This window comes from Lepus europaeus, chromosome 5 (genome assembly GCF_033115175.1).
Source record: "Lepus europaeus isolate LE1 chromosome 5, mLepTim1.pri, whole genome shotgun sequence".
Lineage (NCBI taxonomy): Eukaryota > Metazoa > Chordata > Mammalia > Lagomorpha > Leporidae > Lepus > Lepus europaeus.
This window is the reverse complement of record NC_084831.1, coordinates 85,089,423-85,103,683: the sequence shown is the minus strand read 5'-3', so window position 1 is coordinate 85,103,683 and position 14,261 is coordinate 85,089,423. Positions and strand designations below refer to the sequence as shown.

The following is a 14,261-nucleotide window of genomic DNA, read 5'->3' as shown; positions in this document are numbered from 1 at the left end:
TTCTAGACCCTGTCTAGCGCACTTGGGCCTCATTCCTTTGTATTCATAACCTCTACCACCAATGGCTCTACTCCCAACCTGTGTGTACTGATGGTCCTCTTCCCCACCTAATGCTGTATAATTGTTCAAACCTGGTAAATGCCACTCTTAGGATCATTGGTTACTATCCTCACTCTGTCTTTTATGACCTTGTCTAAATATGATCAGAGTCGGCAAACTTGGAAGGCTTCCATAGCCTTGGCAACTCATGACGACAGCCTAGGGTGGTTACTGGCGCCATAAACTAGAGTGTCAATTTGTTGGGTCAACAACAGGAGTCACTGTGCACTTGCTCCTCATGTGGGATCTCTGTCCTTAATGTGCTGTACATTTTGATTTAATGCTATAACTAGTACTCAAACAGTATGTTTCACTTTGTGTTTCTATGTGGGTGCAAACTGTTGAAATCTTTATACTAAATTGATCTTCTGTATATAAAGAGAATTGAAAATGAATCTTGATGCAAATGGAAGGGGAGAGGGAGCGGGATAGGGGAGGGTTGCGGGTGGGAGGGAAGTTATGGGAGGGGGAAGCCATTGTAATCCATAAGCTGTACACTGGAAATTTATATTCATTAAATAAAAGTTAAAAAAAAAAAAAAAAAGAGGAACCAGGATGGCCCGGGAAGGCAGTGGAGGATGGCCCAAGTGCTTGGGCCCTGCACCCCATGGGAGACCAGGAGAAGCACCTGGCTCGTGGCTTCGGATCAGCACGATGCGCCGGCCGCAACAGCCATTGGAGGGTGAACCAACGGCAAAAAGGAAGACCTTTCTCTCTGTCTCTCTCTCTCACTATCCACTCTGCCTGTCAAAAAAAAAAAAAAAAAAAAAAGAACCAGGATTGTGGCCTAGCAGGAAAAGTTGCTGCCTGCTACAACTGCATCCCATATGGGCACCAGTTTGTGTCCTGGCTTCTCCACTTCTAACCCCACTCCCTGATATTGGCCTGGGAAAAGAAGTGGAAGATGGCCCAAGATGAAGCTTCTGGTTCCAGACTTTGGCCTGGCCCAGAGCAGACTTTTGTGGCCACCTAGGGAGTGAACTAGTGTTTCTCTGTCTCTCCTTTTCTCTGTAACTCTTTCCAAATTAAAAACAAAAACAAAAAACAAAACACACACACAACAAAAACTAGAGGGGCTGGTGTTGTGGCATAGTGGTGAAGCCACCGCCTGTGGTGCTGACATCCCATAATGGGTGCCGGTTCTAGACCTGGCTGCTCACTTCCAATCCAGCCCTCTGTTGTAGCCTGGGGAAGCAGTGGAGAATGGCCCTAGTTCTTGGGCCCCTATATCCATGTAAGAGACACGAAAGAGGCTCCTGGCTTTGGATGGGCCCAGCTCTGGCCATTGTGGCCAATTGGGGAGTGAACCATCGGATGGAAGACCTCTCTCTCTCTCTGCCTCTCCTCTCTCTATAACTCTGACTTTCAAATAAATAAATAAATATTTAACAACAACAACAAAAAAAAAAACTAAAGGATTAGAATATAAAGTTAGTATAATTTAAATGAAAGCAAAAAGACAAGAAAACAGAATATAAGAGACAAAGGGAGAAGTCTAGGAGTCTAATATTTAATAGAGACAACAAACAAATCAAAAGAAATAAGTTAAGAAAATGTTCTAGATTCTCCCAACTGCTCAGGGATACACGCCATGGCTCGCACGAAACAGAGGGCGCGCAAGTCGACGGGCGCCTTCGCCGCGTGAGCAGCTGGCCACCAAGGCGGCCCGCAAGAGCGCGCCGGCCACGGGCGGCATGAAGAAGCCGCACCGCTACCGGCCCGGCACAGTGGCGCTGCGCGAGATCTGGCGCTACCAGAAGTCCACCGAGCTGCTGATCCGCAAGCTGCTGTTCCAGCTTCTGGTGCGCAAGATCGCGCAGGACTTCAAGACGGACCTGCGCTTCCAGAGCTCTGCCGTCATGGCACTGCAGGAGGCGTGCGAGGCCTAACTCATGGGGCTCTTTGAGGACACCAACCTCTGCACCATCCACGCCAAGTGCGTCACCATCATGCCCAAGGACATCCAGCTCACGCACCGCATCCGCGGGGAGCGCACATAACATCCCCCTCGTGCTCCCTTGCAGTCTGACCCCAAAGGCTCTTTTCAGAGCTCCCCCCCACCCCCCCCCCCCCCAAAAAAAGAGAAAATGTTCTAGACTTGATGTGTGATATAAATTAACAGCTTAATGCTAGTTAGGCTGAATGAAAGAAGGTCCATAAACTGCATAATTGTAACATTCCATCAGAGATGGAATATCATGTTTCTGGGGAACAAAAATCAAAGTTGCAGTAGTCCTTTTATCAGCAACATTGGTTACTAGAGGACAATGGATTTAAAATTCCAGGGGAAAATTATTTTTAACCTCTATTCTATACCCAGTGAAATTCTGGATTAAATGTGAAAGTATGATATACCTTAGTACATTCAAAGATTCAGAAAATTTAATTCTCACAGTCAGTTCTTAGGCAGTTGCTTGAGAATGGGCAACAGAAAAAGAGGGAATTAATCAAGAAAGAAAAAAGATCAATCCGGATATAGTAGCTTAATCTCAGGAGTTAAATGAAAGACAGCTCTAGGATGAAGCTGTAGGACATTCCTCAATAACATCAGGAGGAGGGTGAAGATCTTAAGGAAGGAGGTATCTATGAAGGGAATGCATAAGTGAGGTGTTTCCATTTTTTGGTCTTTATTCTTGAAACAGTGGAGTTGGGTCAGGCATTTGGCCAGCAGGTAAGACACTATGTGGGATCCCCACATCCCTATCAGAGTGCCTGATTTGAATCCTTACTCCTCACTTCCAGTCCAGCCTCCTACTGACGCATACCCTGGGAGGTACCAGGATATGGTTCAAATAATTGGGTCCTTGCCACCTTCATGGGAAACCTGGATTGAGTTCCAGGCTGTTGTGGGCATTTGGGAAGTAAACCAGCAGATTGAATATCTCTGTCTCTTTCTGTCTGTGTATGTGTGTGTGTCTTTGTCTTTCAAATAAAATGAAAAAATTAAAATTAAAAAATACTAAAAGATAAAAATTAGCCGGCGCCGTGGCTCAACAGGCTAATCCTCCGCCTTGCGGCGCCGGCACACCGGGTTCTAGTCCCGGTCGGGGCACCGATCCTGTCCCGGTTGCCCCTCTTCCAGGCCAGCTCTCTGCTGTGGCTAGGGATTGCAGTGGAGGATGGCCCAAGTGTTTGGGCTCTGCACCCCATGGGAGACCAGGATAAGCACCTGGCTCCTGCCATCGGAACAGCGCGGTGCGCCGGCCGCAGCGCGCTACCGCGGCGGCCATTAGAGGGTGAACCAACGGCAAAAGGAAGACCTTTCTCTCTGTCTCTCTCTCTCACTGTCCACTCTGCCTGTCACAAAAAAAAAAAAAAAAGATAAAAATTAGGTAGAAGACAAGGAAGACAAAATTCCAAGGAAAGCAATATGCTGTTCAAGAAACAAAAGCACTCTGCTTGATTCTGTATTTAAAATATTTTTGCTTTCTTCACATCTCTCAAATAATTCCATCTTCTCCAACTCTACTATCACCACCCCTCGAGACAGTTACTGTTGTTTTCTTATCTAGATTTCCATACTAGCCTCTTAACTTGTTTTCTTGCATCCATTCTTGCCTATCTCAAATCTCTTTTCTATATTATACTCCATAGGGTGGTTTTTTTTCAGAATGCAAATCTGATTATGCCTCCTCTTTGTTTAAGTACTAGCATTTAGAATCTAAATCATTAACATGCCCTACAAAGTTCCATATGGTCACATAGTCAAGTCCCCCTACACAGCAGTGCAATGGCAGCTGCTAAGAAACCAAATGGATTTAGACAGTTTAATACTTACATAGACAGCAAAGCAAGATCAGGTTGGCATCAACTTTTCACACCCCACAGAGTTACACTGAATTAAAGGGGTCAGATGACAGACAGTATGAGCAGTGAGTCGCTTTGTTTTTGAGGAATGAACTCTAGGCTGCAGCTAGACAGTTTTATAGCCTTCAGCTATATTTGAAAGGGACGGAATTCCATGTCTTTGGGATAAAGAAGGCAATGAGCAACTGCCCGATGGCAACCTTACCCAAGATAGGGAGCCTCTTGCAAGCTAAGGAGTCAGATGAGAGATGGCCTTTGATAGTTCCTCACAAGACTGTCCATTTTTCCATGTTATGAGGAGGCTCATAGGACATTGTGCCAACAGTTGAGTCTTACCAACAAAGCCTATATGGAGACAAGCAATTGTCAGGGTGCCACGATGGAGCTGTTCTATAAACAGAGGCTGCCTTTTCTGTAATTGCAATCTCATCTTAGGCGTTCTCTCCTACTTGCTGAGTATCAGTCACACTGAGCTTCTTTCAATTTCTCCAGTGTGCTGTGCTTCCCCTTGTCATAAAGCTTCAGCATATATACACATGCTATCCCATCTGCCTAAAACACTTTCTCCTACCTCTTTGCTTTTTTTTTTTAAAGATTTTTAAAATTTATTTATTGAAGAGGTAGAGTTTCACAGAGAGAGAGACAGACAGAAAGGTCTTCCATCCGCTGGTTCACTCTCCAAATGGCTACAACGGCTGGAGCCAAGCCAAACCAAAGCCAGGAGCCAGGAGCTTTTTCCAGGTCTCCCACTCAGGGGCCTAAATACTTGGGCCATCTTCTACTGCTTTCCCAGGCCATAACAGAGAGCTGGATCAGAAGAGAGGCGGCCAGGACACAAACTGGGGCACGTGTGAGATGCTGGCATCGCAAGCGGAGGCTTAGCCTACTACGCCACAGCACTGGCCCCCTCTTTGCCTTTCTTCTTCTTCTTCTTTTTTTTTTTTTTATTTTTGACAGGCAGAGTGGACAGTGAGAGAGAGAGAGAGACAGAGAGAAAGGTCTTCCTTTGCCGTTGGTTCACCCTCTAATGGCCGCCGCGGTAGCGTGCTGCGGCCGGCGCACCGCGCTGTTCCGATGGCAGGAGCCAGGTGCTTCTCCTGGTCTCCCATGGGGTGCAGGGCCCAAGCACTTGGACCATCCTCCAGTCTTCTGCCCAACCCTCCTGACCAAGACAATCTCACTGTTCCCGCAAGGTACAGTGTACCTCTCCTTTATAGCATTTAGAACAATTCTAACTTTATATTATTTGTATCATCTTGAGGTAATGTGGTAGTAAATATGACACATTAATATGTTAGTTTATCACTTGATTTACAAATGCTTTTATACTTAATTTCATTTTATCTTTTTGTTTGTGAGGTAAACAGAACAAATATTATTTTTAATTCTGGTTTTTTTTGTTGGTTTTCAGATGAAAGCCCATATAAAAATCTTTATTATGCCTTGTACTTTACTACTGTATTTTTCCTGTGAATATATTAAATAAAAAACAGTACAAAGTAAGTGAGAGCCACAAAACAAATGGCACATGGACCCAAAGGAAAGAGAAATCACTTCATATAAGTGATCACAATCAATCTCTTTAAAAAAAAAAAAGTGCTGTTTGAGTTGCTTTGAAAATTAATAGACTTCTGATAGACAAATAGGTGAAAGTCTCCCAAGGTAGTAGCAAAGACACAGTCACAGAAAGGCATGGGATTATTTGAAGAATGACAGTTGAATATGTTTTTGATGGATTTGTGCTTATTATGGGTGCTAGAAAAGAGAGTCTAGAATTAGATTATGCAGGACCTCAAATATGGAATTAATTTTGCTGGTGGTAGGAAATAGCTAACATTTCTAAGTAGGGAAATAATCTAAGTATATCCAAAGCCTTTCAGCCAGAGACACTAGGAAAGCACCTTTATTTCAGGAAAGTTGGGTTTATTTCTGTACTATAGCAAATGAGAGTGCATCAACAGAACAAGGTATCATCGTAGAGAGTTGAGAGGAGCTTATTATAGAATTTCAGCTTTTTCTGACTGATTCTTTCTGTAGAGTTTAGGAAAAGCAGAGTTCAGTTTTAGAAAGTGTGCTCTCATAAAGTGAAGTGGGGTATTTTGATACATTTTATTTGGGAGTGGGAAGATTTAAAAACTAGCACTCATCTGTGTTAGCCAGAAGAGGGGGATATTTCTTTATTTTTGTGGTTCTTGAGTATTATCCCTAGTTTAAGAAATAACTGCATGATAGTCTTGTCTCTGCTACTGTTATCACAGAGCGGCCTTGTCTGAGCATTATTTATATCCTCAAAAAAAAAAATAGTTGTTTATATTCAACTGGGAACACTGGTTTAGCTAACTTCCAACTGCCAGGGACTTTTTTGTTACTTTATCAGCACCCAATACTTTGGTCTGCTCAGCCCTCAAAGTAACCAGACTATTGCTTATCAGCTCAGCAGTTTCATGCATTTACTCCAGGCTACCACACAAATATTATCCATTGTCTAGAAGTGCTGTGACTTGAAAAGGCTGATTGAAGAATGGCACTGCAAATTGAGAGTAAATGACCAAAAAGGCTTGGTCATTTACTCCAACATTTCTTGTTCACAGAAAATCTATGCTCCAGCAAAAATAAGCTGATTTTGGTTCCTATAATCTTTGGTTTGCTGCCTTTGAGTATTAATGTCCTCTACCTAAAATATCTTCTTCTGATTCCTCCTTAATCAATTCCTTAACCAATTCAAATCTCTCCTTTCTTTATTGTTTCTACCAAGAGCTAAAACAAATATACAAAAACAAACAAACAAAAAAACTATTTAAAATATAATAAAAGAAATATATATTTGAGTGTATTAATTTTAGCTGAAGATAGTCAAGCTGGGAGAAATCTTTCTGTGATTTCATGAGCAAATTTCTTATTTCCCTAAAGCATTTATTTCTAATATCTATTAAATATGTTTGACGCCCTATTTACTAACTGTTGCCAGTTGTGTCATCAAAGTATCATGAAATTTGCTTCTTTCAGGGTTCTCGGGCTTAAGTATAAAACAAAGAAAAGTTTTAAAACTCCACTCTTGTCCTTACCCCATTCAGGGCAGAAGTTACTAATATTCTCTGTATTTAGCTCTATTTAAACCAGAGAGGTTGAGAGAAGTTTATAGGAGGCTAGATTTTTCTTACAAAAAGCTGGGGATGGGGCTAATAGTGAGACAGGGGCTGTTACCAAAAATATCTTTCAAAAATTACATGGGCTGAGGCCGGCACTGTGGCATAGCAGGTAAAGTCCACAGCCTGCAGTGCCGGCATCCCATATGGGTGCCAGTTCAAGTCCTGGCTGCACCACTTCTGATTCAGCTCTTGCTATGGCCTAGGAAAGCAGTAGAAGATGGCCCAAGTCCTTGGGTCCCTGCATCCATGTGATAGACTAGGAAGAAGCTTCAGGTTCCTGGCTTCAGATTAGCCCAGCTCTGGCCATGGCAGCCATTTAGGGAATGAACCAGAAGATAGAAGACCATCCCCCTCTCTGCTTCAGTAACTCCGCCTCTAAAAATAAATAAATACGTCTTTTAAAAAAAATTACATGGGCTAACAGTTGAGGAAATATGAACATCATAATCTTTTTGTACTAAAAGAAAAGAGACTGGAAAAATTATATTAAATTCATAATAATAAAGTAATAAATGAGTTTGTTTTTCTTAATTTAGGAATGACTACTTGCAAAAAACCTGGGAACCGAGAATGTAATCATCCTTGTAAAAATAAACAAACATGTGGACATGACTGCTGTGAGTTTCGTTAAACAAGTTTATTTCAGGCATTAGAAACTGAAGGATCTTTCATGAATAGTAATGACATCCTAATTATCTATGCATGATACTTATATCATGCAACTTATAGCTATCAAAGAATTTTTCTTTTTTGGACAGCATTTTAAAAAATAAATATTAGATTTGAAAATTTGAAGAAATTTGGCTTTATATGAACAGTACCTGAATTTCAACCTGAAGAATCTAAAATTTCTTTTCATAGGTAAAACTGGAGTTGCACAGAAATCAGAAATTAGAGACTCACCAATTTCTTCATATTTATCTGATTTAAGAAACAGGAATGCCTGTTCATCTCTTCCTCCAGTTAAACGACTCAAGGTTAATTTTGATAACACTTATTCCTGTGTTCTGTAATTGGTTATATATCAATATTCTTTGTTCTAAATACCAATTAGGTAGATACCTAATGTATACTTTGAACTAATTACTTGTGGGATTGACTAGGAAATTTACTGTTATTGAAAATCAGTACTTAAATCTGCATTTGATACATATTTATTCCACCCATTCCTCATCAGCCCTTTTTTCTCCCCTTATTCCAAGAAGGGAGAAAAGGGGAAAGTATTCAGGAACTAAATCTGGGCATTCTTGTCCTTTCCTGACTCCATCTGGCTTGGACATCTGACAGGTAGAGTTAGAGAGGAGGGGAGGGGTCTTCCAGAGAGAGAGAGGTCTTCCTTCCATTGGTTCTTGATTCCTTTTTTTGTTTTTTGTTTTGTTTTGTTTTGTTTTTTTTTTGACAGGTAGAGTTAGAGTTAGAGAGAGAGAGAGAGAGAGAGAGAGAGAGAGAGGTCTTCCTTCCGTTGGTTCACTCTCCAAATGGCCGGGAGCCAGGTGCTTCTTCCTGGTCTCCCATGCGGGTTCAGGAGCCCAAACACTTGGGCCATCCTCCACTGCCCTCCCAGGCCACAGCAGAGAGCTGGACTGAAAGAGGAGCAACCAGGACTAGAACCCGGCACCCATATGGGATGCCAGCACCGCAGGTGGAGGATTAACCAAGTGAGCCATGGTGCCGGCCCCTGATTTTGATTCTTGCACCTATATGTATACTGAACAAGTGATGAAGGAATGAGGGTTTTACTGCTTGGTAGGCTAAGTCAAAGGCAGACTTATCTTAAACCTGTCATCATAACCCAGAAAATCCCTTTTCTAAGACTTTTTCAAAAAAAAATTTATTTATTTGAAAGTCAGAGTTACACAGAGAGAGGAGAGGCAGAGAGGGAGAGAGAGAAGTCTTCCATCTGATGGTTCACACTCTCCAATTGGCCACAACAGCCGGAGCTGTGCCGATCCAAAGCCAGGAGCCAGGAGCTTCTTCCAGGTCTCCCATGAGGGTGCCGGACCCCAAGGACTTGGGCCATCCTCTACTGCTTTCCCAGGCCACAGCAGGGAGCTGGATCGGAAGTGGAACAGCCAGGCCTCCAACCTGGGCCTATTTGGGATGCTGATGCTTCAGGCCAGGGCATTAACCTGCTGCGCCAGAGCACCAGCCCTCTAAGACTTTTTTAAGAGTGAAAATTCTAGGCCGGCGCCGTGGCTCACTAGGCTAATCCTCTGCCTTGCGGCGCCGGCACACCGGGTTCTAGTCCCGGTCGGGGCACCGATCCTGTCCCGGTTGCCCCTCTTCCAGGCCAGCTCTCTGCTGGGCCAGGGAGTGCAGTGGAGGATGGCCCAAGTGCTTGGGCCCTGCACCCCATGGGAGACCAGGAGAAGCACCTGGCTCCTGCCATCGGTGCGCCGGCTGCAGCGCGCCTACCGCGGCGGCCATTGGAGGGTGAACCAACGGCAAAGGAAGACCTTTCTCTCTGTCTCTCTCTCGCACTGTCCACTCTGCCTGTCAAAAAATAAAAAAAGAGTGAAAATTCTGAGTCATTAAGCTAAAACAGGGGAATGTTGGGAAACAGAGAGAGGCGTGAGGTTTGAAATGGTCACCACCTTCTGAATGTTTTAGTAGCATAAGTTTCTTTTTCTACTTTCTTTCCTTCTTTTCTTCCTTCCCTGCCTCTTTACTTCTTTCTTTCCTTCCTGCTTCTCTTCCCCTCTCCTCCCCTCTTTCCTTTTTTCCCCCTATTATTCCTTCTTTCCATATTCAGTGAGCACCAAGAATATGTCAGGGTGCTAAAATACAGTGATGAGTAAGAGTTTTATTTCTAATCCTCATAGAATAAATAACTGAATTAAGAATACAAAAAAGTAAACAGGCCTTTTCAATATAGTGTGATATATGAGTCTGTGACAGAAATATAAGATACTTGCGTTCAGATAGAAAGTGTACTCCAATTCAAATTTGGTGGGCTAAGGAAGGATTCCTAACTGAGAATTGAGAACTGCACAATAAGTCAAATATGGAAGGGTAGAGTATCAAAATGGTGATGGGAAAAGATAGAAAAATATTCCAGACACAAACAATATGCAGAGTTTCTGGGGCAGGAGACAGATAAAGATCTTTAAAGGAACTGAAATAATACATTATGTTTTGAGTTCAATTATAAGTAGAAAAGCAGACCAAAGGGAAAGAAAGTTTTAAAGTGAGAATATAATTTTCCTCATGGGCATTGTCTACCTTAGAAAAACTACTACAGAATGTGCCTGTGACTATAGACTTGTAGTTCAGGCCACCGAAGATTAGAGATGGGACACGGGCACTCCCTTGACTTGCATCCTCTGGTCTGCTTTAACACAAACCAGGAGGAAAAGAAAGCTAGGCATCAGAAGCAATGGGTGGCAGGCCTATTAATGGCTGATCTGTACAGTGATCTGCCTCAAGGAGACCCAACAGGCCAGTCCACTGCAGTGGCTTTCAATGTGGTAAGCATGGGCTTCAGCAGAAGTCAGCTTGTGAAGAGCCCTGGCAGCTCTGCCAAGAGTTGGATCACTGGAAATGGACCTGCCCTGGAGTCGAAGGATGCCCAGGTCAGAGCCACAGATCTTATTGGCTCTAAGCTGAAAAGCCCTTCACTCAGCCCAACTTCCAAAGTGACCACCGCAGCTGAGGGGATGGTCAAGTAGGGTCAGCAACATTGCAGGCAGAACTGTAAATTTCTTGTTAGAGATGCCCCCTGCCTTTACCTGACCAGCTCTCCTCCCAGGCCAGCCAAGTAATGAAAGTCAACAGAGTGCCTTCCTCTAGGAGGTTCACACCTCCCTTAGGATGTACCCCATGTGAAGAGATAGATAGGTCTGGGCCTCTTAACTTACAAGGCCTAAAGCCCACCAGATTATTATCAAGCCCCTTCTATCAGGTTCTATTTGCCTCTCAATCAGAAAACTTAATTGTAGCTTAGACAGCACCTTGCTTAGCTCCTCTAATAATGACTCTGTCCTTTGTTCTAGACCCTGTCTAGTGCACTTGGGCCTCATTCCTTTGTATTCATAACCTCTACTCTACCACCAATGGCTCTACTCCCAACCTGTGTGTACTGATGGTCCTCTTCCCCACCTAATGCTGTATAATTGTTCAAACCTGGTAAATGCCACTCTTAGGATCATTGGTTACTATCCTCACTCTGTCTTTTATGACCTTGTCTAAATATGATCAGAGTCGGCAAACTTGGAAGGCTTCCATAGCCTTGGCAACTCATGACGACAGCCTAGGGTGATTACTGGCGCCATAAACTAGAGTGTCAATTTGTTGGGTCAACAACAGGAGTCACTGTGCACTTGCTCCTCATGTGGGATCTCTGTCCTTAATGTGCTGTACATTTTGATTTAATGCTATAACTAGTACTCAAACAGTATGTTTCACTTTGTGTTTCTATGTGGGTGCAAACTGTTGAAATCTTTATACTAAATTGATCTTCTGTATATAAAGAGAATTGAAAATGAATCTTGATGCAAATGGAAGGGTAGAGGGAGCGGGATAGGGGAGGGTTGCGGGTGGGAGGGAAGTTATGGGAGGGGGAAGCCATTGTAATCCATAAGCTGTACACTGGAAATTTATATTCATTAAATAAAAGTTAAAAAAAAATAAGTAGAAAAGCATAGACAGATGAAGCTGAAGAGGTAAGTAGGAGCTAGATCATGCAGACCCCTTTGCTATTTCAGGGATTTATACTTTATCCTGAAAGTATTGGGAAGTCACTGAAGGGCTTTAATCAGTGAATGATCAGAATTGTATTTTATAAAGTTCACACTGGCTGTGGTGTAGAGAAGGGATTAGGGGTTGATAGAATAGAAACACAGGGACTCATTAGGTGATTTTTTTGCAATAATCTGAGCAAAATGATGGCCTAGAGTAGAAGAGTCAGTAGCAATGGAAAGAAGTGGCTGGGTTTAAAATATTTTTCAGGGTAGACTCAACTACCTTGGTCCCTCATTGATTGTGAGGAGTGAAATTAAAGGCGTAGTCAAATTGATGCCCAGCTTTCTGGCTTGAGGAATGGGAAGAAAAGTTGGACTTTACTAGGGTAGTAACTCTAGAGAAAAAGAAAATTTGGGGAAGCAGACTTAGGATAAATTCAGTTCCATAAATTCTGAGTTTAGAGACCTGCAAATGTCTACATAAAGATGTCCTGCAGATAGTTGGATAGAACTGTGAAAATCAGTAGAGACAGCTGAGCTAGAAATACAGATTTGAGAGTCATTCACATGAAGAGAAGTCCTGGGAGTACACAGATTTTTCATTGAGAGCATATAGAATGTAAAAAGAAGGCCTAGTAAAGAACTATGAAGAATGCCAACATTTAAGAAAGAGATTGATTGGAGAACTACCCTCAGTTTCTCCTAATTCATTGATTTCTGAATTTTGTAAACTAGCAAGGATTTTGTTCTTGGTATGTTTGGTCTTCATATGAAATTGATAGTTGAACTTGTATTTTTTTTCATTAATAGATTCAGATGAATAAACCTCAAAGCATGGGCCTTACAAAGTTTGGTTTTACTCCAAAACCTTCCCTACCCAGTATATCAAGGTACAAATATAATGTTAATGTCTAAGATAAAATATTCATCTTGAAGTCTTTGTTCTATCAGATACCTGCTTTTCAGGGAAACGTCATTATTTATACGCAGAAAATCACAGTAATTATTTAGTTCTGTAATAAAGCAATGATACTAGAATTTCATGATCTTTCATACCTAAGATTTATTTAAAACTGTACAGTTATAGAATACATTAACATTCATTGAATCATCTACAGGTAGCCTTCATCAAATCATCTTTTTCCTAGGAAACCTATCTTGTATGCAACTCCCTTAGGTTCTCTCTTCTTTCTAAGCTAAGTGACAGGAGTATATTTACTATACTTTAAAAAGGGAAATCTTGTTAGCGTACAAAGTCTGACCTTTCTATTAAGATGCTCATTCTATATTAAAAAACACCTCAGGCCGGCGCCACGGCTCACTAGGCTAATCCTCCGCCTGCGGCGCCGGCACACCTGGTTCTAGTCTCAGTCGGGGCACCGGATTCTGTCCCAGTTGCCCCTCTTCCAGGCCAGCTCTCTGCTATGGCCCGGGAGTGCAGTGGAGGATGGCCCAAGTGCTTGGGCCCTGCATCCCATGGGAGACCAGGAGAAGCACCTGGCTCCTGGCTTCGGATCAGCGCAGTGCGCCAGCCGCAGCGGCCATTGAAGGGTGAACCAACAGCAAAGGAAGACCTTTCTCTCTGTCTCTCTCTCTCTCGCACTGTCCACTCTGCCTGTCAAAATAAAAACAAAACAAAACAAACAAACAAAAAAAAAACAAAAAACCTCAGATTTATAAAATGCGGTATAATTTAAAAATCACAACTTTGTTGACAACTAGCTCATAAAATAAAGTATTTTTATCTCACTTTATAGATGAGAAAGCTGAAGCTCATATTCCGTATTAGTAAGCAGAAGGTCCTAGATGGTAACTGAGCATTCCTTTCCTGTATCATGATGCCTAGAAGACTACAATATATGAATAATTTCCCATCCTGACAAGGGCATTCTATAGGCAGAGAGGACATCTAATATTTTGTAACAACCATTACAGAATGGGAACTAAGCACTCAGAATACCTGATACTAGAATAACTTCTAGAGATCTCAGCTTTTGTTATCTAATTAAAAACGTTAGCAATGGATTTTTAAAGACTGTACACAGATAGCAGATATCTACTGGGAGCATGTAAGGAGACTGAGTATTGGTCACTTCCCAAGCTTGGTACAGTTTCTCATGGAAGTATTGAGCAGATAAGCCACATTTCTGAAAATTTATATGAATAAGCCAAATTTGTTTTCTTATTTCCTTTTAACATGTTTATAATTTTATTTATCTTTATAAAGGTTGGAATATTCAAATGTACCTGAATTGCCTCTAATGGAACAATGGGATCAGCATAAAATCTGTGGAAAAGTTCAGCAGGAACCATCAGAATATCAAGACAAAGGTAAATTATCATTGCTATTGACTTGAGAGGGAATATGACTTATCATTATTTCAGATTGACAGATAAGGTTTTTGAAAAACCAACATCTGAAATTATTTTGATTAACAACATTTTTCTCTAGGATTAGTGAACCAGTTTCAAACTCTTGATTTTGTTACTTCAGATGGTATTGTTTTACAGATTTTACAGTGGGATA

The 14,261-nt window shown here is 42.1% G+C and overlaps 1 protein-coding gene across 1 annotated transcript in view; it reads left to right on the top strand.

Moving 5' to 3' along the window:
- The window catches only part of HFM1 (helicase for meiosis 1), a 114,357-nt gene that overhangs the window by 84,035 nt on the left and 16,061 nt on the right, over positions 1-14,261 (top strand). Inside the window, exons 30-33 of the mRNA XM_062193435.1 lie at positions 7,592-7,672; positions 7,917-8,032; positions 12,545-12,624; positions 13,962-14,065. Coding sequence (XP_062049419.1) covers positions 7,592-7,672; positions 7,917-8,032; positions 12,545-12,624; positions 13,962-14,065 — 381 coding nt within the window. The remainder of the gene's footprint in view (positions 1-7,591; positions 7,673-7,916; positions 8,033-12,544; positions 12,625-13,961; positions 14,066-14,261) is intronic.